This window comes from Hippoglossus stenolepis, chromosome 6, assembly GCF_022539355.2.
Source record: "Hippoglossus stenolepis isolate QCI-W04-F060 chromosome 6, HSTE1.2, whole genome shotgun sequence".
Classification (NCBI taxonomy): Eukaryota; Metazoa; Chordata; class Actinopteri; order Pleuronectiformes; family Pleuronectidae; genus Hippoglossus; species Hippoglossus stenolepis.
In genome coordinates, this window is record NC_061488.1 from 22969571 (window position 1) to 22993745 (window position 24175).

At 42.7% G+C, this 24175-nt stretch overlaps 3 protein-coding genes and 1 pseudogene across 3 annotated transcripts; all 4 read right to left on the reverse strand.

Moving 5' to 3' along the window:
- Nucleotides 1-2630: 2630 nt before the first annotated feature.
- On the reverse strand, nt 2631-6646 carry LOC118110688 (annotated as a pseudogene).
- Nucleotides 6647-11025: 4379 nt separating this feature from the next.
- Nucleotides 11026-11734, reverse strand: LOC124851976 (intermediate filament protein ON3-like). Its single transcript, XM_047340431.1, has 3 exons — nt 11682-11734; nt 11447-11572; nt 11026-11279 (listed from the first exon to the last, which is right to left on the reverse strand). Exons 2-3 carry the CDS (start codon nt 11561-11563, stop codon nt 11055-11057), a joined length of 342 nt encoding a protein of 113 aa, XP_047196387.1. The 5' UTR covers nt 11564-11572; nt 11682-11734; the 3' UTR covers nt 11026-11054.
- Nucleotides 11735-11775: 41 nt separating this feature from the next.
- Nucleotides 11776-14718, reverse strand: LOC118110687 (keratin, type II cytoskeletal 8-like). The gene is made up of 4 exons (XM_047340182.1): nt 14479-14718; nt 12391-12599; nt 12206-12266; nt 11776-11838 (listed from the first exon to the last, which is right to left on the reverse strand). The coding sequence occupies exons 1-4, from the start codon at nt 14629-14631 to the stop codon at nt 11776-11778; spliced, it is 486 nt and encodes a 161-aa protein (XP_047196138.1). The 5' UTR covers nt 14632-14718.
- Nucleotides 14719-18489: 3771 nt separating this feature from the next.
- LOC118111099 (intermediate filament protein ON3-like) lies at nt 18490-23163 on the reverse strand. The gene is given in 11 exon segments (XM_035159431.2): nt 18490-18676; nt 18679-18767; nt 18920-18978; nt 19096-19316; nt 19484-19609; nt 19722-19886; nt 20057-20152; nt 20265-20325; nt 20442-20650; nt 22593-22623; nt 22625-23163. Coding segments are annotated over 11 exon segments (1548 nt in total). The 5' UTR covers nt 22954-23163; the 3' UTR covers nt 18490-18514.
- Nucleotides 23164-24175: the final 1012 nt, after the last annotated feature.

The following is a 24175-nucleotide window of genomic DNA, read 5'->3' on the forward strand; positions in this document are numbered from 1 at the left end:
TAGTTCAAATTGGATATGATATTTTATCCAGATTTTTGTAAAGGTTTCATTGAGGAGTCTTTGAGATGAGAAAGGTGCATTTTGCAAACATGTTTTCAACATTAAAAGTGGAGCAGCAGCTCACAGACTGTGAATTTCTCCTCTGAGAGGAGGACTGCGAGCTGTAGGTGGAAATCAGACTCCTGAAACACAGGGGATGTGTGAGGTAATAAACAAATAAACAAAAGATGAGTAAAATATAAGGTTGTAGAATATAAGGTATGAATGAAGAGATGAAGAGATGAAAAGCTGCCTCCTTGTCTCTCCTCTCTCTCTCAAATCTGCAGTTATTATTATTATTATTATTATTATTGTGCTCATAGTATAGAAATTGTTGTGTCTCTCTATGATTCATGATTGAACCCAAAGGAAAAATGTAAGCTTCTACATCAGTGTGATACGATCTATGTACAATGACCTGTACTGCTGGCAGCCACCAGGAGGCGATCTAGTTTTACTTAAGGCGTGTCAATTCATCCCTCTTCAAATGTGCAGACTGATGACGATTGAAATGCAAGTCAGAGGATTGTATCTTCCAAGCTGAGAAACATATCTTCCTTTAAAAGGTTCTAACATCTCAGCCAGAACATGAATGATTCCTCTTTGCTAAATGTACCCACGTTATTGTATGTATTTGATCCACAGTGAGTGTTTTATGTTTGTGTGATGTCAGAGATGATAATAATCTGACAAATGTGTATTTATAGAGGGTACAAAATACAATCAAACAATGAAAAGAATAGACCGGTGACATGTACCATGTGTGCAGTGTATAGATCCCAAACAGGCAACAATATAATTTTGATATTGAAATAAATATATCGTGAATCATTACGATATCACTATGACAAATGACTGGTTAGTCTTAATAAGCTTTATTTAATTTTTTTATTGATGTAATTCTTAGCATATGATCATAATACTTTAAAAATCGATATCAGCTTTTGTTCGAGTCTATAGACCTATAGGACGCAGTGATACCTCGGAAAATGCATTTTTAATGATGCATGTTATTTTCTGACTTCATTGTGACACAGACACACACACACACACACAGGGGCAACGTTGCCAGATGTAAGATTATTATCATCTCTGTACAATGTAGGATCAGTAATAATATTGTGATGTGGGGTCATGAGGTCTGGTCATAAATTGAAGATTAAAGAAAAATCGAACTCTCTTTAGTATAGGATTTTGTGAGGCATTGGGGCTACACTCGGGCTGATATCATGTAGTCTGACCCCAGCGTTAGCAGCTCTGTCTTGTTTGCATCTACACTCTTCTTCTACACACTTAATGCTATTTGAAAATCATTATACTATTTTCAATATTTATACTTTATACAAATACACCACAGCAAATTCCTTATATGTATAAACCTGCTTGGCAATTAAACCTGATTCTGATTAAAGCATAATGTGCTTTTCAAGTAGACAATCCATACAGTTAAGTTAGAATATTATGAATTTCTTTTGTAAATTTTTATTTATAACAGAAGCCTATAACTGTACTCTTACCAACTCTACTCAAGAGTAATATTTCACATGGATCATCAAGCCGGTTAGGATAATGTAACCATGTTTATGCAAATACAGAGTTCTAGTTTAAAAGAACAAACAGTATTCAATAAGAACGAAGAGAATCTGCCAAATATGAACAGATTTATTCAAGATGTTTTGGTGGTACAAATTCACAATAAATCTGGTTGTTCCATTCAGCCTTAGCCATGTTTTTTTATTCAGGGTGAAAAATGGAGGTAAAGTAATAAACACCGTTAAAATGCTGAAGCGGAGAGCTCATTTTCTCTCTGACAGGAGATGAAAAAGAGGATCCCCAAAAAGTGTTATATGTGGCTGCTTTTGATGATGTCAAAATGCACAAGATGACGTATGTGTGACAGCAGATGAGACATTAGAAGAAGGAAAGTTACAGGTGTGACACTACATATGCTTGCCTGCAATGAAAACCTCATGAATTCAAGACATAGCACAACACCCACTTCTCCTTCTGTGCAAATCTTAGAACTGCTGTTGTCTTTTTGTGTGCAATGATTGTTGCCTTGTAAGGAATCTCTGCCATGATACTACAAGTATCCTCTTGTCTACACAACAGCATATCCAGCAACCAAAAGACAGCCTGGCTGACTGATCAAAGAAGAAGACTGACTCACATATCTGATGCTTTTACATACAATCTCTCTGTACTTGAATGTAATCTCTGACTTTGTGAGAATGTGGTGCCAAAGAGCAGCCACACAGGAGCCAAATGCAACAGAGAGCTCTACCATTACATGGATCTGCTATAGTGGTAAATGGTTGAATGGAGCAGAGACTGCTCTGTGTGTGCAGGGAGAGTGGTGGTGGGATTTATAGAAGCGTTTATGAATGGGGCATGAGGAAGAAAACAAAATGAGGGTAGACGAAGATAGGAAGTGGGAGCTGGCTTTGCTGTTTTCATTGGCGGCGGACAGAGCGAGGAATAGGAGGAGGGAGGATCTTGATGATGGCATCCCGCCTCCTCCCATGCTCACTCCTGCCTCCTCCCAGCCTCTTCGCCTCCAAGCCGCTGCTGCTGCCTCAAGCTGCTGCCACTTAGCCTCCATGTGGCGCGCCTCCATAGCCGCCGCCGCCGCCTCCATAGCCGCCACCGCCTCCGTAGCCGCCGCCACCGCCGCCGCCGCCACCACCACCACCTGGTGATGAGAATGAGATTAGTTAAGTACACATATCAACTCAATTGATAGCTTTACTAATGGCCTACCCATCCCCAGTTGTTAGATTTACCATGAATACCATAGAACTTGTGTAGAAATTATCTGAGTTGTAAAGACATAGGTCAATACTTACCAAAGCTGCTGCTTGTGCTCTGCATATGGACGGTTGCACTTACAGGACCGGCGGTAATTCTGCAGAGAGTACATAAATGAGCAATCTGAGCTGTTGACGTTGCTGCCCTCACAATGAGATTCAATGCACTCTCTCATTGTTTTTCGAAGATGAAATGTTTTGTGAGTCCAAAGTAGCATTTACCTGTCCTCCTCTCCTTCCAGTAGCTTCCTGTAGGTAGCAATCTCAATATCTAGAGCCAGCTTGACATTCATGAGCTCCTGGTACTCACGGACCTGGCGGGTCATGTCCTGTTTGGCTCTCTGCAGGGCCTCTTCTAGGTCCTGAAATCACGGGCCTTGGCGTCCTTGACAGCCAGCTCACCACGCTCCTCAGCCTCAGCGATCTGGGCCTCCAGGTTGCCACGCTGAGAAGTTGGAAAGTTGGCAGAGGTTTCAGGTGTGATATTTCTACATGTTCATCTGGTTTTTAACATGTTCTGGAAGCCTGCATCATTTTGAATATTTTGTGCATAGATGATAAGTCTATAACTCAACTGAGCTCAAGGTAAACCACGTGTAACTGTGAGCTTACCTGTCCCTTGACTGACTCAATCTCATTCTGGAGGCGTGAAATCATACGGTTGAGCTCAGCAATCTCAGTCTTAGTGTTGCGGAGGTCTTCTCCGGCCGAAACCAAACATTTAAGTCTCCATCTCCTGAACTGAAGAACACGATGAAAAATAATTATTATTACAGGCTCCACAGACATTTTGTAGGTATGTGTGTTTCATATTGGAGTTGGTATGATTGCTGTCTCTATCTACCTACCTTCTGCTGATACCAAGGATTCGCATCCCAGCACGGTTGCGTTTAGCGATGTCCTCATACTGTGCCTTGACGTCAGCCACAATAGCATCCATGTCAAGGTTGCGGCTGTTGTCCATCGACACAATGACTGAAGTGTCCTTGATCTGTCCCTGGAGTTCATTCAGTTCCTGAAGAAGGAACAACAGTAATTATTAAAATTATAGTAGAAGTATGGTAGAGTGTGACTGATCTGTTACTATTGTTTTGTGTTTTATTTGGTTATCTGTCTCCGCTGGTTGCATACATGAAACAACAGACCTAACAGGACTGTTGTGGTTTATTTAGCTTACCGCCTCGTAGACACTTCTGAGGAAGTTAATCTCATCCTGAAGGGCATCAACCTTGGCCTCTAGCTCAACTTTGTTCATGTAGGCACCGTCTACATCCTGTAAGTGGAGAAGAAGGAAGTGTTCTGCATTGGTGATGGTTTGGAGGAAAAGCAATGATCCATCCTTGAAGCTGGAATGCCTGGCTTAATGATTGCAGGATTTCTCTCACCTTCTTGAGGAGCACAAACTCATTTTCCACACCAGCACGCTTGTTGATTTCATCTTCATATCTGATGCAAACAAATGGAGGAAGAATGAGCTGACGGAAAATTAATGTAGAAATCAAGTCCTGTAGGTCTGTTCAAAGACACCACACACTTGGATTCCTTCCCTGGTGTGAACTCACTTGTTCTTGAAATCCTCCACCAGTCCCTGCATGTTTTTCAGCTCTCCCTCCAGCTTGACCTTCTCGTTGCCGAGTCCATCCAGCTGTCTGCGCAGGTTGGCGATGTAGGCCTCGAACATGGCGTCGATGTTGGAGCGGGAGGTGGTCTGCTCCTGCAGCAGGCTCCACTTGGTCTCCAGCATTTTGTTCTGCTGCTCCAGGAATCGCACCTAAAAGGTAAAAATCATTTCAGAAGTTAAGATTCACCAACAGCTGGATAAAGATATTGCTTGGAATATGACCATTTTATCATAACTGCAAATAAAAAAATCTAATAGGAAAGGCAAATAGCCATGGGCACCTGCTATGTGGCATGAGTGCAGGAGGACAGGAGGAGGCAGCATCAGTGCATGAAACAGCAGCACCCTCCTTTTAGCTAACACAGCCGTTTTCTTTACTTCCATTCTTCTTCTTCTCTCATTTTGCTCTCTTGTCCGTGTTCCACTCATAAAAGTTTCCATAAATCCCAACCCCCTCTTCGTGCAGATGCAGACGGGCTCAGGATAGATTATATTAGCTGTCCCTTTTATTCATGATTTGGCTTACTTCTCTCCAGGAAAACAGAGATGTTTGACATCCTTATTTTACTTTACTCACATGATCCATCGAGCCACACCTATGTATGACTTTACCACTCTAAAGGCTCTTGTAATAACCAATGCCTTTCAGGCCAGAGACTTTTGGTTCTGTCGTCACTGGAGAACTGAAAGAATCTGCTCCATGTGTCTTCCTTGCATTTGCATAGAGAAGATGTATGTAGGCTGCGTTGCTCTGTCATCAGAGTTACAGGTTTTGTGTGTGTGTGTGATCGTGTGTGCATGTAAATGCCCAGATGAGGTGCGCCTTGCCACACCTCGGCACGCCTTCGCCCAAAGCTCTGGCATTACCGCACCCTCGCCTCCGGGAAAAACTTTGGCTGTGTGAACACACTGCCCCTCATCCCTCAGCAAACTAATTCTTCTTGCCTGAACTCAATTACCGCCAGTTGAGTGAGGATGCTTTAAAGATATAACATGTAATCGCATTTCATAAAAATATTTAATTGAACTGTTAATTCAAACTTTGATATTTTCTCCCCCATTGTGACCACTACTACGACCTGTAATGATCTGAATATTTAGTTGTGAATCATTTCATACAGATGGAAGACCAGATCCCTTGTGTGAGGACAGATAAGGTGTGGTAGACACACACACGACACAGGGAAAGCTAACTGAGCATTTTCTTGTGTAGGGTGTGGTTAACTTGTTCTTCATTTGTAACAGAGAGAAAAGGTCCCTCATCTTATGAACAAGAATGTCAATTACCCAAGAAAGCGCAGCTGGGTGAGATTACGAGCTCAATTATTGTATCGTTGTATTGCCATGTATGATAAATAATGCATGCAATGAAAATATCGTTTGAAGTGTAAGCATTATGCGATGCATTGCAAATATTTGAAGTCCACTTCCTGCATCACTGTTGAAAGCTTGTCAAGCCTTGCTGCCATGGGAATGGGGTTGATAACCTGATCCCTTTCTCCCCTCAAACTGAGAGGGACCAGTCACTTGAGACTCTAACTCTAATGTTTCCTGACTCTCGCTCCACACAGAGGCAGCTGGCAAGTGGCGGATTATGGTCAAAAATAAATTAAAGGTACAGTGGTCTGCTTTCAATTTCAGTGGATAAGTGAGACAATGCACAGTATAGCTGACAACATTTAATTCATGCTAATAATATTATGATTAGTAGTTTTGGTTTTCAGAGCTAGCTCTAGCTAGGACCACAGTGTGGCTATCATCCACGTCGGGATCAGTTGCTCTGTAATATTTAATGAGCCCAGGTGGCCGTTTAGAGACAGCATGTTGCAGCTATCCACACTTACACAAACCAATTAACTCTGTGTGTAGTGTATCCATCCCCTACTAATATTTCATTTTACCCAGTTCATTCATATCAGCATCTATTGTTCAACAAGAGTTAAAAACACTCTGAAAACCACATTTAAGATTTTGAAATGGTGTGGGACATTAAGACATAAGCTGTTTCAGTGACCAAAGGGACACTTACCTTGTCAATGAAGCTGGCGAAGCGGTTGTTTAGACCCCTGATCTGATTTTTCTCTTCGGTACGGACAATCGAGATGTCGGGGTCAATCTGAAGGTTCAGGGGAGCCAGCAGGCTCTGGTTGCATTGGACATTTGCGATCGTGGGGGCCATCATACCCCCACCACCACCGCCAAAGCTACCATAAGCACCGCCGGAAGAAAAAAGAACACTACCACGCACGCACCCTCCGTAACCACCACCGCACACCACCAAAACCACCACCACCACCACCAAACACCATAACCACCCCCACCATAACTACCACCACCACCACCAGCTCCATAAGCACCACCGCCTCCCATGCCTGACTTAAGCATTGAGCCGGAGGAAAAGCTTTGCCGGACTGACCCCCCCTTCACTATAGCAGATTGTGAGGAAAAAGATCTTCCTCTCTCCTCCTCCTCCTCCTCCTGTACGGACGGAACCCATGCTGACCCTGGTACTAGAGCCGTACGACATGGCTTTTCTGAACAGATTCACAGAGTAAAGGGGAGCAGACAGAAAAGAGAGAGATATTTGGCTTGAGCAGTCAGAGCACACTAAGAGGTAGGTCGAGTCCCTCTAAGTATCTTCTCCCCAGTCTGCATTGGGTTTTATCTGCCTCCTACCCTGAGAGGAGGTCCCAGTAAGATCACCTCCTCTGCCTCCTCCTCATCCCTCCACCAATTAAGCTCCTGGGAAGGGTGCACTTGCATGGGTTGGCATGGAGCAGCTGAGCCTGTTGGACAGGTAAGAGTACCACCCCTGTAAAGTGATCCGGGCTCGACACACCCAAAAGGTAAGAGAGGAATGGCATCATGGCCCAAGTAAGAGGGGAGGGAAGACATGTTGAGATAAAAAAAAGAAATCTTGACTTCATTATCTGGGGGCTCTTCTTGAGGCAGTTATTAGCTGGAGGAGTAAGGGGTCAGGTGTGACAATATAGTCACCTTTCGGTGCTTGCTTTTATCGTTTTGCAATATTGATGCAATATAAATACATTTACAGTTGAAATTGGTAACATTTCACAAGATTTGCACAACACATTCTGGCCAGTTGCTGCTGGATATGTTTAATGTAAATACATGTCTTTCCTAAAGACAACAGGATTTGCATGATGCTTCTAAATAAATAACCACATCACATTCAAATTTGGAAAAGCGTAGCTTCATATAAAGTCCAACTGAGTTTATTTTAAAAGTGCTGTCTCTGTGATCCTTGAAAACCCCCTGTTGTAAAATGAAAAAACTTAAAGTTCTCCTAAAAACTGTAGAGGTAATTCTTTTTAAATTAGAGTTTTTTCAACTAGTTGTGAAAAGAAAATTAAATACACACTTTTTGTGCAGCAGCAGACACCTGGACAGAGTTACATTCACACATCAGACATGTGAGATGGTCAAGTCAAAATGCAGACGCCTCTATTATTGGATTTGCTGTTGAGTCTGAATGAAAAGAAATAGCTTTTACTTCTCAGTAAGAGTCGGTTTCTTCAAATCCCACTAGTTCAAATTGGATATGATATTTTATCCAGATTTTTGTAAAGGTTTCATTGAGGAGTCTTTGAGATGAGAAAGGTGCATTTTGCAAACATGTTTTCAACATTAAAAGTGGAGCAGCAGCTCACAGACTGTGAATTTCTCCTCTGAGAGGAGGACTGCGAGCTGTAGGTGGAAATCAGACTCCTGAAACGAAGGGGATGTGTGAGGTAATAAACAAATAAACAAAAGATGAGTAAAATATAAGGTTGTAGAATATAAGGTATGAATGAAGAGATGAAGAGATGAAAAGCTGCCTCCTTGTCTCTCCTCTCTCTCTCAAATCTGCAGTTATTATTATTATTATTATTATTGTGCTCATAGTATAGAAATTGGTGTGTCTCTCTATGATTCATGATTGAACCCAAAGGAAAAACCTAGCTTCTACATCAGTGTAATCCCGATCTGTACAATGACCTCTGCATGCTGCTGGCAGCCACCAGGAGCGATCTAGTTTTCCTTAAGGCTCCCTCTTCAAATGTGCAGACTGATGACGATTGAAATGCAAGTCAGAGGATTGTATCTTCAAGCTGAAACATATCTTCCTTTAAAAGGTTCTAACATCTCAATGAGAACATGGAATGATTCCTCTTTAAATGTACCCACGTTATTGTATTTGATCCACAGTGAGTGTTTTATGTTTGTGTGATGTCAGAGATGATAACAATCTGACAAATGTGTATTTATAGAGGGTACAAAATACAATCAAACAATGAAAAGAATAGAGGGTGACATGTACCATGTGTGCAGTGTAGATCCCAAACAGGCAACAATATAAGTGCAGTATTGAAGGCAAATATATAAGTGAATCATTACGATATCACTATGACAAATGACTGGTTAGTCTTAATAAGCTTTATTTAATTGATGTAATTCTTAGCATATGATCATAATACTTAAAAAAAAAATCGATATCAGCTTTTGTTCGAGTCTATAGACCTATAGGACGCAGTGATACCTCGGAAAATGCATTTTTAATGATGCATGTTATTTTCTGACTTCATTGTGACACAGACACACACACACACAGGGGCAACGTTGCCAGATGTAAGATTATTATCATCTCTGTACAATGTAGGATCAGTAATAATATTGTGATGTGGGGTCATGAGATCTCAGTCATATAATTGAAGATTAAAAAGAAAAATCAAACTCTCTTTAGTATAGGATTTTGTGAGGCATTGAGGCAGGGCTACCTCGGGCTGATATCATAACAAATCAAACCCCAGCGTTAGCAACTCTGTCTTGTTTGCATCTACACTCTTCTTCTACACACTTAATGCTATTTGAAAATCATTATACTATTTTCAATATTTATACTTCTATACAAATACCACAATATTCCTTATATGTATAAACCTGTAGCAATTAAACCTGATTCTGATTAAAAGACCTTAATGTGTTTTTCAAGTAGACAATCCATACAAGTTAAGTTAGAATATTATGAATTTCTTTTGTAAATTTGTATTTATAACAGAAGACTATAACTGTACTCTTACCAACTCTACTCAAGAGTAATATTTCACATGGATCATCAAGCCGGTTAGGATAATGTAACCATGTTTATGCAAATACAGAGTTCTGGTTAAAAAGACAAACAGTATTCAATAAGAACGAAGAGAATCTGCCAAATATGAACAGATTTATTCAAGATGTTTTGAGTGTACAAATTCACAATAAATCTAGTTTGTTACAGTCAGCCTTAGCCATGTTTTTATTCAGGGTGAAAATGGAAATTAGAAAATCAATAAACACGTTAAAATGCTGAAGCGGAGAGCTCATTTTCTCTGATAGGGAGATGAAAAGAAGGATCCCCAAAAAGTGTTATATGTGTACTTTTGATGATGTGTCAAAATACAAGATGACGTATGTGACAGCAGATGAGACATTAGAAGAAGGAAGAGTTACAGGTGTGACACTACACATATGCTTTCTGTGAAAACCTCCTTGAATTTAAGACACTTAGCACAACACCCACTTCTCCTTCTGTGAAATCTGTAAAAAGAACATGTTGTCTTTGTGTGCAATGATTGTTGCCTTGTAAGGATTCTCTGCCATGATACTACAAGTATCCTCTTGTCTACACAACAGCATATCAGCAACCAGAGACAGCCTGGCTGACCAGTCAAAAGACTGACTCACATATCTGATGCTTACATACAATCTCTCTGTACTTGAATGTAATCTCTGACTTTGCAGAATGTGGTGCCAAACAGCAGCACACAGGAGCCAAACCAACAGAGAGCTCTACCATTACATGGATCTGCTATAGTGGTAAATGGTTGAATGGAGCAGAGACTGCTCTGTGTGTGCAGGAGAGTGGTGGTGGGATTTACTTGAAGCGTTTATAGATAGGGCATGAGGAAGAAAACAAAATGAGGTAGACGAAGATAGGGAATGAGGAGCAACTGCTGTTTTCATTGGCCGGACAGGCGAGGAATAGGAGGAGGAGGATCTTGATGATGACATCCGCCTCCCTCCAATGCTCATGCCGCCTCCTCCCATGCTCATGCCGCCTCCAAGCCGCTGCTTGCCGCCTCAAAGCCGCTCATGCCGCCCGCCTCCATGCTTGCCGCCACGCCTCCATAGCCGCGCCGCCGCCATCCTGCGCCGCCACCGCCGCCGCCTCCGTGGCCGCCGCCACACTTCGCCGCCGCCACCACCACCACCTGGTGATGAGAATGAGATTAGTTAAGTACACATATCCAGCAGCTCAATTATTAAGCTTTACTAATGGCCTACCCATCCCCAGTTGTTAGATTTACCATGAATACCATAGAACTTGTGTAGAAATTATCTGAGTTGGCAAAGACATAGGTCAATACTTTTAAGCTGCTTGTGCTCTGCATATGGGCCAGTTTGCACTTACAGGTTGACGGTTAATTCTGCAGAGAGTACATAAATGAGCAATCTGAGCTGTTGACGTTGCTGCCCTCACAATGAGATTCAATGCACTCTCTCATTGTTTTTCGAAGATGAAATGTTTTGTGAGTCCAAAGTAGCATTTACCTGTCCTCCTCTCCTTCCAGTAGCTTCCTGTAGGTAGCAATCTCAATATCTAGAGCCAGCTTGACATTCATGAGCTCCTGGTACTCACGGACCTGGCGGGTCATGTCCTGTTTGGCTCTCTGCAGGGCCTCTTCTAGGTCCCTGATACGGGCCTTGGCGTCCTTGACAGCCAGCTCACCACGCTCCTCAGCCTCAGCGATCTGGGCCTCCAGGTTGCCACGCTGAGAAGTTGGAAAGTTGGCAGAGGTTTCAGGTGTGATATTTCTACATGTTCATCTGGTTTTTAACATGTTCTGGAAGCCTGCATCATTTTGAATATTTTGTGCATAGATGATAAGTCTATAACTCAACTGAGCTCAAGGTAAACCACGTGTAACTGTGAGCTTACCTGTCCCTTGACTGACTCAATCTCATTCTGGAGGCGTGAAATCATACGGTTGAGCTCAGCAATCTCAGTCTTAGTGTTGCGGAGGTCTTCTCCGGCCGAGCCGGCATTGGTCTCCATCTCCTGGAACTGAAGGAACACGATGAAAAATAATTATTATTACAGGCTCCACAGACATTTTTGTAGGTATGTGTGTTTCATATTGGGTTATTTATGATTGCTGTCTCTATCTACCTACCTTCTGCTGATACCAGGATTCGCATCAGCACGGTTGCGTTGTGATGTCCTCATGCATGCGTGGCGTCAGCCACAATAGCATCCATGTCAAGGGGTTAAAGCTGTTGTCCATCGACACAATGACTGAAGTGTGTGATCTGTCTAGGTTCATTCAGTTCCTGAAGAAGAGACAACAGTAATTATTAAAAATTATATTGAAAGTGAGTAGAGGCACGACTGAAATCTGTTACTGTGTTTGTGTTTTATTTGGTTATCTGTCTCCGCTGGTTGCATACATGAAACAGACCTAACAGGACTGTTGTGGTTTATTTAGCTTACCGCCTCGTAGACACTTCTGAAGTTAATCTCTCATCCTGAGGGCATCAGCAGCGGCCTCTAGCTCAACTTTGTTCATGTAGGCACCGTCTACATGTAAGTGGAGGAAAGAAGGAAGTGTTCTGCATTGTGGTGATGGTTTGGAGGAAAAGCAATGATCCATCCTTGAAGCTGGAATGCCTGGCTTAATGATTGCAGGATTTCTCTCACCTTCTTGGGGAGCACAAACTCATTTTCCACACCAGCACGCTTGTTGATTTCATCTTCATATCTGATGCAAACAAATGGGCTGGAGGGAAGAATGAGCTGACGGAGAAAATTAATGTAGAAATCAAGTCCTGTAGGTCTGTTCAAAGACACCACACACTTGGATTCCTTCCCTGGTGTGAACTCACTTGTTCTTGAAATCCTCCACCAGTCCCTGCATGTTTTTCAGCTCTCCCTCCAGCTTGACCTTCTCGTTGCCGAGTCCATCCAGCTGTCTGCGCAGGTTGGCGATGTAGGCCTCGAACATGGCGTCGATGTTGGAGCGGGAGGTGGTCTGCTCCTGCAGCAGGCTCCACTTGGTCTCCAGCATTTTGTTCTGCTGCTCCAGGAATCGCACCTAAAAGGTAAAAATCATTTCAGAAGTTAAGATTCACCAACAGCTGGATAAAGATATTGCTTGGAATATGACCATTTTATCATAACTGCAAATAAAAAAATCTAATAGGAAAGGCAAATAGCCATGGGCACCTGCTATGTGGCATGAGTGCAGGAGGACAGGAGGAGGCAGCATCAGTGCATGAAACAGCAGCACCCTCCTTTTAGCTAACACAGCCGTTTTCTTTACTTCCATTCTTCTTCTTCTCTCATTTTGCTCTCTTGTCCGTGTTCCACTCATAAAAGTTTCCATAAATCCCAACCCCCTCTTCGTGCAGATGCAGACGGCCTCAGGATAGATTATATTAGCTGTCCCTTTTATTCATGATTTGGCTTACTTCTCTCCAGGAAAACAGAGATGTTTGACATCCTTATTTTACTTTACTCACATGATCCATCGAGCCACACCTATGTATGACTTTACCACTCTAAAGGCTCTTGTAATAACCAATGCCTTTCAGGCCAGAGACTTTTGGTTCTGTCGTCACTGGAGAACTGAAAGAATCTGCTCCATGTGTCTTCCTTGCATTTGCATAGAGAAGATGTATGTAGGCTGCGTTGCTCTGTCATCAGAGTTACAGGTTTTGTGTGTGTGTGTGTGATCGTGTGTGCATGTAAATGCCCAGATGAGGTGCGCCTTGCCACACCTCAGCCTTGCCCCTTCCCTTAAAGCTCTGGCATTACCGCACCCTCGCCTCCGGGAAGAAAACTTTCGCTGTGTGAACTTGCCTGCCTCATCCCTCAGCAAACTAATTCTTCTTGCCTGAACTCAATTACCGCCAGTTGAGTGAGGATGCTTTAAAGATATAACATGTAATCGCATTTCATAAAAATATTTAATTGAACTGTTAATTCAAACTTTGATATTTTCTCCCCCATTGTGACCACTACTACGACCTGTAATGATCTGAATATTTAGTTGTGAATCATTTCATACAGATGGAAGACCAGATCCCTTGTGTGAGGACAGATAAGGTGTGGTAGACACACACACGACACAGGGAAAGCTAACTGAGCATTTTCTTGTGTAGGGTGTGGTTAACTTGTTCTTCATTTGTAACAGAGAGAAAAGGTCCCTCATCTTATGAACAAGAATGTCAATTACCCAAGAAAGCGCAGCTGGGTGAGATTACGAGCTCAATTATTGTATCGTTGTATTGCCATGTATGATAAATAATGCATGCAATGAAAATATCGTTTGAAGTGTAAGCATTGTAGGTAAGGCTGCAAATATTTGAAGTCCACTTCCTGCATCACTGTTGAAAGCTTGTCAAGCCTTGCTGCCATGGGAATGGGGTTGATAACCTGATCCCTTTCTCCCCTCAAACTGAGAGGGACCAGTCACTTGAGCTCTAACTCTAATGTTTCCTGACTCTCGCTCCACACAGAGGCAGCTGGCAAGTGGCGGATTATGGTCAAAAATAAATTAAAGGGAACAGTGGTCTGCTTTCAATTTCAGTGGATAAGTGAGACAATGCACAGTATAGCTGACAAAATTTAATTCACGCTAATAATATTATGATTAGTAGTTTTGGTTTTCAGAGCTAGCTCTAGCTAGGACACAGTGTGGCTATCATCCGTCGGTATCAGTTGCTCTGTAATATTTAATGAGCCCAGGTGGCCGTTTAGAGACAGCATGTTGCAGCTATCCACACTTACACAAACCAATTAACTCTGTGTGTAGTGTATCCATCCCTACTAATATTTCATTTGCCAGTTCATTCATATCAGCATCTATTGTTCAACAAGAGTTAAAAACACTCTGAAAACCACATTTAAGATTTTGAAATGGTGTGGGACATTAAGACATAAGCTGTTTCAGTGACCAAAGGGACACTTACCTTGTCAATGAAGCTGGCGAAGCGGTTGTTTAGACCCCTGATCTGATTTTTCTCTTCGGTACGGACAATCGAGATGTCGGGGTCAATCTGAAGGTTCAGGGGAGCCAGCAGGCTCTGGTTGCATTGGACATTTGCGATCGTGGGGGCCATCATACCCCCACCACCACCGCCAAAGCTACCATAAGCACCGCCGGAAGAAAAAAGAACACTACCACCACCACCACCACCACCACCTCCGTAACCACCACCACCACCAAAACCACCACCACCACTACCAAAACCACCACCACTACCAAAACCACTACCACACCACCATAACCACCCCCACCATAACTACCACCACACACCAGCTCCACCGCACCACCACTTTCCCATGGCAAAGCAAGCATTGAGCCGGAGGAAAAGCTTGCCGGACACAGGCCCCCTTCACCACTATATGGTGTGAGGAAAAGATCTTCTTCCTCCTCCTCCTCCTCCTCCTCCTGTACGGACGGAACCCATGCTGACCCTGGTACTAGAGCCGTACGACATGGCTTTTCTGAACAGATTCACAGAGTAAAGGGGGGAGCAGACAGAAAGAGAGAGATATTTGGCAGAGCAGTGGAGCACACTAAGAGGTGAGTCAAGTCCCTCTAAGTATCTTCTCCCAGTCTGCATTGGGTTTTTATCTGCCTCCTACTGCGGAGGAGGTCCCAGTAAGCTCCACCTCCTCTGCACCTCCTCCTCATCCCTCCACCAATTAACTGCATCCTGGAAGGTGCACTTGCACGTAGATTTGGCATGGAGCAGCTGAGCCTGTTGGACAGGTAAGAGTACCACCCCTGTAAAGTGATCCGGGCTCGACACACCCAAAAGGTAAGAGAGGAATGGCATCATGGCCCAGGGTAAGAGGGGAGGGAAGACATGTTGAGATAAAAAAAAGAAATCTTGACTTCATTATCTGGGGGCTCTTCTTGAGAGCGGTGTGTGGCTGGAGGAGTAAGGGGGTCGGGTGTGGTAATATAGTCACCTTTCGATTGCCTTTTATCGTTTTGCAAAATTGATGCAATATAAATACATTTACAGTTGAAATTGGTAACATTTCACAAGATTTGCACAACACATTCTGGCCAGTTGCTGCTGGATATGTTTAATGTAAATACATTTCTTTCCTAAAGACAACAGGATTTGCATGATGCTTCTAAATAAATAACCACATCACATTCAAATTTGGAAAAGCGTAGCTTCATATAAAGTCCAACTGAGTTTATTTTAAAAGTGCTGTCTCTGTGATCCTTGAAATCCCCCTGTTGTAAAATGAAAAAACTTAAAGTTCTCCTAAAAACTGTAAGTCTTCTTTTTCCAATTAGAGTTTTTTTTCAACTAGTTGTGAAAGAAAATTAAATACACTTTTTGTGCAGCAGACACCTGGACTGAGTTTATTCCATCAGACTTGTGTGAGATGGTCGAGTAAAAATGCAGACGCCTCCTGTGTGGATTTACTGTGTGGAGTCCCTGAATGAAAGAAATAGCTTTTACTTCTCAGTAAGAGTCGGTTTCTTCAAATCCCACTAGTTCAAATTGGATATGATATTTTATCCAGATTTTTGTAAAGGTTTCATTGAGGAGTCTTTGAGATGAGAAAGGTGCATTTTGCAAACATGTTTTCAACATTAAAAGTGGAGCAGCAGCTCACAGACTGTGAATTTCTCCTCTGAGAGGAGGACTGCGAGCTGTAGGTGGAAATCAGACTCCTGAAACACAGGGGATGTGTGAGGTAATAAACAAATAAACAAAAGATGAGTAAAATATAAGGTTGTAGAATATAAGGTATGAATGAAGAGATGAAGAGATGAAAAGCTGCCTCCTTGTCTCTCCTCTCTCTCTCAAATCTGCAGTTATTATTATTATTATTATTATTGTGCTCATAGTATAGAAATTGGTGTGTCTCTCTATGATTCATGATTGAACCCAAAGGAAAAATGTAAGCTTCTACATCAGTGTGATACGATCGATGTACAATGACCTGTACTGCTGGCAGCCACCAGGAGGCAATCTAGTTTTACTTAAGGCGTGTCAATTCATCCCTCTTCAAATGTGCAGACTGATGACGATTGAAATGCAAGTCAGAGGATTGTATCTTCCAAGCTGAGAAACATATCTTCCTTTAAAAGGTTCTAACATCTCAATGAGAACATGAATGATTCCTCTTTGCTAAATGTACCCACGTTATTGTATGTATTTGATCCACAGTGAGTGTTTTATGTTTGTGTGATGTCAGAGATGATAATAATCTGACAAATGTGTATTTATAGAGGGTACAAAATACAATGAAACAATGAAAAGAATAGACCGGTGACATGTACCATGTGTGCAGTGTATAGATCCCAAACAGGCAACAATATAATTTTGATATTGAAATAAATATATCGTGAATCATTACGATATCACTATATGACAAATGACTGGTTAGTCTTAATAAGCTTTATTTAATTGATGTAATTCTTAGCATATGATCATAATACTTAAAAAAATCGATATCAGCTTTTGTTCGAGTCTATAGACCTATAGGGCCTTGGTATTCTCGAGAAAATGCATTTTTAATGATACATGTTATTTTCTGACTCACATTGTGAGCACAGACACACACACACACACAGGGGCAACGTTGCCAGATGTAAGATTATTATCATCTCTCATGCAATGTAGGATCCAGTAATAATATTGTGATGTGGGGTCATGAGGTCTGGTCATGAATTGAAGATTAAAGAAAAATCAAACTCTCTTTAGTATAGGATTTTGTGAGGCATTGGGGCTACACTCGGGCTGATATCATGTAGTCTATTTTAAGCGTTAGCAGCTCTGTCTTGTTTGCATCTACACTCTTCTTCTACACACTTAATGCTATTTGAAAATCATTATACTATTTTCAATATTTATACTTTATACAAATACACCACAGCAAATTCCTTATATGTATAAACCTGCTTGGCAATTAAACCTGATTCTGATTAAAGCATAATGTGTTTTTCAAGTAGACAATCCATAAAGTTAAGTTAGAATATTATGAATTTCTTTTGTAAATTTTTATTTATAACAGAAGACTATAACTGTACTCTTACCAACTCTACTCAAGAGTAATATTTCACATGGATCATCAAGCCGGTTAGGATAATGTAACCATGTTTATGCAAATACAGAGTTCTAGTTTAAAAGAACAAACAGTATTCAATAAGAACGAAGAGAATCTGCCAAATATGAACAGATTTATTCAAGATGTTTTGGTGGTACAAATTCACAATAAATCTGATTTATTTACAGTCAGCCTTAGCATGTTTTTTATTCAGAGGTGAAAAATGGAAATTAAGTAATAAACACCGTTAAAATGCTGAGCGGAGAGCTCATTTTCTCTCCTGACAGGAGATGAAAAGAGGATCCCCAAAAAGTGTTATATGTGGCTGCTTTTGATGATGTCCAAGATGCACAAAGATTGACGTATGTGACAGCAGATGAGACATTAGAAGAAGGAAAGTTACAGGTGTGACACTACATATGCTTGCCTGCAATGAAAACCTCATGAATTCAAGACATAGCACAACACCCACTTCTCCTTCTGTGCAAATCTTAAGGCACACTGTTGTCTTTTTGTGTGCAATGATTGTTGCATATAAGGAATCTGCCATGATACTACAAGTATCTCTGTCTACACAACAACGCATATCCAACAACCAAAAAGACAGCCTGGCTGACTGATCAAAGAAGAAGACTGACTCACATATCTGATGCTTTTACATACAATCTCTGCCTGTACTTGAATGTAATCTCTGACTTTGTGAGAATGTGGTGCCAAAGAGCAGCCACACAGGAGCCAAATGCAACAGAGAGCTCTACCATTACATGGATCTGCTATAGTGGTAAATGGTTGAATGGAGCAGAGACTGCTCTGTGTGTGCAGGGAGAGTGGTGGTGGGATTTATAGAAGCGTTTATGAATGGGGCATGAGGAAGAAAACAAAATGAGGGTAGACGAAGATAGGAGATGAAGACAACTGCTGTTTTCATTGACGGCGGACAGACGAGGAATAGGTGGAGGAGGATCTTGATGATGACATCCCGCCTCCTCCCATGCTCATGCCGCCTCCTCCCATGCTCATGCCGCCTCCAAAGCCGCTGCTGCTGCCGCCTCCAAAGCCGCTGCTGCCGCCGCCTCCATAGCCGCCCCGCCGCCTCCGTAGCCGCCGCCGCCTCCGTAGCCGCCGCCGCCGCCTCCGTAGCCCCCGCCGCCACCGCCGCCGCCGCCACCACCACCACCTGGTGATGAGAATGAGATTAGTTAAGTACACATCAACTCAATTGATAGCTTTACTAATGGCCTACCCATCCCCAGTTGTTAGATTTACCATGAATACCATAGAACTTGTGTAGAAATTATCTGAGTTGTAAAGACATAGGTCAATACTTACCAAAGCTGCTGCTTGTGCTCTGCATATGGACGGTTGCACTTACAGGACCGGCGGTAATTCTGCAGAGTACATGGAAATCTGAGCTGTTGACGTTGCTGCCCTCACAATGAGATTCAATGCACTCTCTCATTGTTTTTCGAAGATGAAATGTTTTGTGAGTCCAAAGTAGCATTTACCTGTCCTCCTCTCCTTCCAGTAGCTTCCTGTAGGTAGCAATCTCAATATCTAGAGCCAGCTTGACATTCATGAGCTCCTGGTACTCACGGACCTGGCGGGTCATGTCCTGTTTGGCTCTCTGCAGGGCCTCTTCTAGGTCCCTGATACGGGCCTTGGCGTCCTTGACAGCCAGCTCACCACGCTCCTCAGCCTCAGCGATCTGGGCCTCCAGGTTGCCACGCTGAGAAGTTGGAAAGTTGGCAGAGGTTTCAGGTGTGATATTTCTACATGTTCATCTGGTTTTTAACATGTTCTGGAAGCCTGCATCATTTTGAATATTTTGTGCATAGATGATAAGTCTATAACTCAACTGAGCTCAAGGTAAACCACGTGTAACTGTGAGCTTACCTGTCCCTTGACTGACTCAATCTCATTCTGGAGGCGTGAAATCATACGGTTGAGCTCAGCAATCTCACTCTTAGTGTTGCGGAGGTCTTCTCCGGCCGAGCCAGCATTGCTCTCCATCTCCTGGAACTGAAGGAACACGATGAAAAATAACTATTATTACAGGCTCCACAGACATTTTTGTAGGTATGTGTGTTTCATATTGGAGTTGTTGGTATGATTGCTGTCTCTATCTACCTACCTTCTGCTGATACCAGGATTCCGCATCGGCACGGTTGCGTTTAGCGATGTCCTCATACTGTGCCTTGACGTCAGCCACAATAGCATCCATGTCAAGGTTGCGGCTGTTGTCCATCGACACAATGACTGAAGTGTCCTTGATCTGTCCCTGGAGTTCATTCAGTTCCTGAAGAAGAGACAACAGTAATTATTAAAAGTATTATATTGAAAGTATGAGTAGAGGCACGACTGAAATCTGTTACTATTGTTTGTGTTTTATTTGGTTATCTGTCTCCGCTGGTTGCATACATGAAACAACAGACCTAACAGGACTGAGGTGTGGTTTATTTAGCTTACCGCCTCGTAGACACTTCTGAGGAAGTTAATCTCATCCTGAAGGGCATCAACCTTGGCCTCTAGCTCAACTTTGTTCATGTAGGCACCGTCTACATCCTGTAAGTGGAGAAGAAGGAAGTGTTCTGCATTGGTGATGGTTTGGAGGAAAAGCAATGATCCATCCTTGAAGCTGGAATGCCTGGCTTAATGATTGCAGGATTTCTCTCACCTTCTTGAGGAGCACAAACTCATTTTCCACACCAGCACGCTTGTTGATTTCATCTTCATATCTGATGCAAACAAATGGAGGAAGAATGAGCTGACGGAAAATTAATGTAGAAATCAAGTCCTGTAGGTCTGTTCAAAGACACCACACACTTGGATTCCTTCCCTGGTGTGAACTCACTTGTTCTTGAAATCCTCCACCAGTCCCTGCATGTTTTTCAGCTCTCCCTCCAGCTTGACCTTCTCGTTGCCGAGTCCATCCAGCTGTCTGCGCAGGTTGGCGATGTAGGCCTCGAACATGGCGTCGATGTTGGAGCGGGAGGTGGTCTGCTCCTGCAGCAGGCTCCACTTGGTCTCCAGCATTTTGTTCTGCTGCTCCAGGAATCGCACCTAAAAGGTAAAAATCATTTCAGAAGTTAAGATTCACCAACAGCTGGATAAAGATATTGCTTGGAATATGACCATTTTATCATAACTGCAAATAAAAAAATCTAATAGGAAAGGCAAATAGCCATGGGCACCTGCTATGTGGCATGAGTGCAGGAGGACAGGAGGAGGCAGCATCAGTGCATGAAACAGCAGCACCCTCCTTTTAGCTAACACAGCCGTTTTCTTTACTTCCATTCTTCTTCTTCTCTCATTTTGCTCTCTTGTCCGTGTTCCACTCATAAAAGTTTCCATAAATCCCAACCCCCTCTTCGTGCAGATGCAGACGGCCTCAGGATAGATTATATTAGCTGTCCCTTTTATTCATGATTTGGCTTACTTCTCTCCAGGAAAACAGGAATGTTTGACATCCTTATTTTACTTTACTCACATGATCCATCGAGCCACACCTATATGTGTGACTTTACCACTCTAAAGGCTCTTGTAATAACCAATGCCTTTCAGGCCAGAGACTTTTGGTTCTGTGGGCGTCACTGGAGAACTGAAAGAATCTGCTCCATATGTCTTCCTTGCATTTGCATAGAGAAGCTGTATGTAGGCTGCGTTGCTCTGTCATCAGAGTTACAGGTTTTTGTGTGTGTGTGTGTGTGTGTGTGTGTGTGTGTGTGTGTGTGTGTGTGTGTGTGTGTGTGTGTGTGTGATCGTGTGTGCATGTAAATGCCCAGATGAGGTGCGCCTTGCCACACCTCAGCCCCCTCCCCTTAAAGCTCTGGCATTACCGCACCCTCGCCTCCGGGAAGAAAACTTTCGCTGTGTGAACTTGCCTGCCTCATCCCTCAGCAAACTAATTCTTCTTGCCTGAACTCAATTACCGCCAGTTGAGTGAGGATGCTTTAAAGATATAACATGTGATAAGCATTTCTAAAAATATTTAATTGAACCCTTAATTCAAACTTTGATATTTTCTCCCCCATTGTGACCACTACTACGACCTGTAATGATCTGAATATTTAGTTTGGCAGATCATTTCAGCATACAGATGGAAGACAGATCCCTTGTGTGAGGACAGGGCCAGGTGTGGTAGACACACACACGACACAGGGAAAGCTAACTGAGCATTTTCTTGTGTAGGGTGTGGTTAACTTGTTCTTCATTTGTAACAGAGAGAAAAGGTCCCTCATCTTATGAACAAGAATGTCAATTACCCAAGAAAGCGCAGCTGGGTGAGATTACGAGCTCAATTATTGTATCGTTGTATTGCCATGTATGATAAATAATGCATGCAATGAAAATATCGTTTGAAGTGTAAGCATTATGCGTGCATTGCAAATATTTGAAGTCCACTTCCTGCATCACTGTTGAAAGCTTGTCAAGCCTTGCCTCCATGGGAATGGAGTTGCGATAACCTGATCCCTTTCTCCCCTCAAACTGAGAGGGACCAGTCACTTGAGACTCTAACTCTAATGTTCCTGACTCTCGCTCCACACAGAGGCAGCTGGCAAGTGGCGGATTATGGTCAAAAATAAATTAAAGGTACAGTGGTCTGCTTTCAATTTCAGTGGATAAGTGAGACAATGCACAGTATAGCTGACAACATTTAATTCATGCTAATAATATTATGATTAGTAGTTTTGGTTTTCAGAGCTAGCTCTAGCTAGGACCACAGTGTGGCTATCATCCACGTCGGGATCAGTTGCTGTGTAATATTTAATGAGCCCAGGTGGCCGTTTAGAGACAGCATGTTGCAGCTATCCACACTTACACAAACCAATTAACTCTGTGTGTAGTGTATCCATCCCTACTAATATTTAATTTTACCCAGTTCATTTCATATCAGCATCTATTGTTCAACAAGAGTTAAAGCATCAAACACATTTAAGATTTTGAAGTGCAGGTGGCGGGACATTAAGACATAAGCTGTTTCAGTGACCAAAGGGACACTTACCTTGTCAATGAAGCTGGCTGACGGTTGTTTAGACCCTGATCTGATTTTTCTCTTGATGCAGGACAATCGAAATGTCGGGGGTCAATGAAGAGAAGTTCAGGAGCCTCAGCAGGCTCTGGTTGCGTGGACATTTGCGGTCGTAGGAGCTATCATGCCCCCACCACACCATGCCAAAGCTACCATAAGCACCGCCGGAAGAAAAAAGAACACTACCACCTCCACCACCACCACCACCTCCGTAACCACCACCACCACCAAAACCACCACCACCACCAAAACCACCACCAAAACCACCCCCACCATAACTACCACCACCACCACCAGCTCCATAAGCACTGCCTCCCATGCTTGACTTAAGCATTGAGCCAGAGGAAAAGCTTTGCCGGACTGACCCCCCCTTCACTATAGCAGATTGTGAGGAAAAGATCTTCTTCCTCCTCCTCCTCCTCCTCCTCCTCCTCCTCCTGTACGGACGGAACCCATGCTGACCCTGGTACTAGAGCCGTACGACATGGCTTTTCTGAACAGATTCACAGAGTAAAGGGGGGAGCAGACAGAAAGAGAGAGATATTTGGCAGAGCAGTGGAGCACACTAAGAGGTGAGTCAAGTCCCTCTAAGTATCCTCTTCCAGTCTGCATTGGGTTTTTATCTGCCTCTACTGCGGAGGAGGTCCCAGTAAGCTCCACCTTCTCTGCACCTCCTCCTCATCCCTCCACCAATTAACTGCATCCTGGAAGGTGCACTTGCACGTAGATTTGGCATGGAGCAGCTGAGCCTGTTGGACAGGTAAGAGTACCACCCCTGTAAAGTGATCCGGGCTCGACACACCCAAAAGGTAAGAGAGGAATGGCATCATGGCCCAGGGTAAGAGGGGAGGGAAGACATGTTGAGATAAAAAAAAGAAATCTTGACTTCATTATCTGGGGGCTCTTCTTGAGAGCGGTGTGTGGCTGGAGGAGTAAGGGGGTCGGGTGTGGTAATATAGTCGCCTTTCGATTGCCTTTTATCGTTTTGCAATATTGATGCAATATAAATACATTTACAGTTGAAATTGGTAACATTTCACAAGATTTGCACAACACATTCTGGCCAGTTGCTGCTGGATATGTTTAATGTAAATACATTTCTTTCCTAAAGACAACAGGATTTGCATGATGCTTCTAAATAAATAACCACATCACATTCAAATTTGGAAAAGCGTAGCTTCATATAAAGTCCATCTGAGTTTATTTTAAAAGTGCTGTCTCTGTGATCCTTATGGAAAAACCTTTGCTTATTCGCTTGCCACTGACCCTTGTCATTTCTGAGACATTATATAAGTTGAGATTCGATTATTCTTTATGATCCTTTTTAACTCCTTTGTCTCCCAACCTTTTTGTGATTCTGGATTCATCAAACTATATCTAGAGTGGGACTTAAAATCGTTCAAGCTACTCCAACTTGTACACACTCATAGACATCAGTTCCCTAAATGTGCCTGTTTTATTTTCATCAAGATCTATAAATGAATGAATGGAATTTGTGAAAAGTCAAATATCACAATGTTAAAAAAGTGGTGAAATAATTCTTGCATCTGCCCATT

Excerpts from the sequence above, each read along its gene's own strand:
- LOC118110687 (XM_047340182.1), bottom strand. The coding sequence starts at position 14,631 with ATGATGGCCCCCACGATCGCAAATGTCCAATGCAACCAGAGCCTGCTG. Across the intron at positions 12,600-14,478 it reads TCGCCAGCTTCATTGACAAG|GTGCGATTCCTGGAGCAGCA; the intron begins GTAAGTGTCCCT and ends TTTACCTTTTAG. Across the intron at positions 12,267-12,390 it reads GTGGAGGATTTCAAGAACAA|ATATGAAGATGAAATCAACA; the intron begins GTGAGTTCACAC and ends TGTTTGCATCAG.
- LOC124851976 (XM_047340431.1), bottom strand. The coding sequence starts at position 11,563 with ATGGAGACCAATGCCGGCTCGGCCGGAGAAGACCTCCGCAACACTAAG. Across the intron at positions 11,280-11,446 it reads TTGAGTCAGTCAAGGGACAG|CGTGGCAACCTGGAGGCCCA; the intron begins GTAAGCTCACAG and ends CCAACTTCTCAG.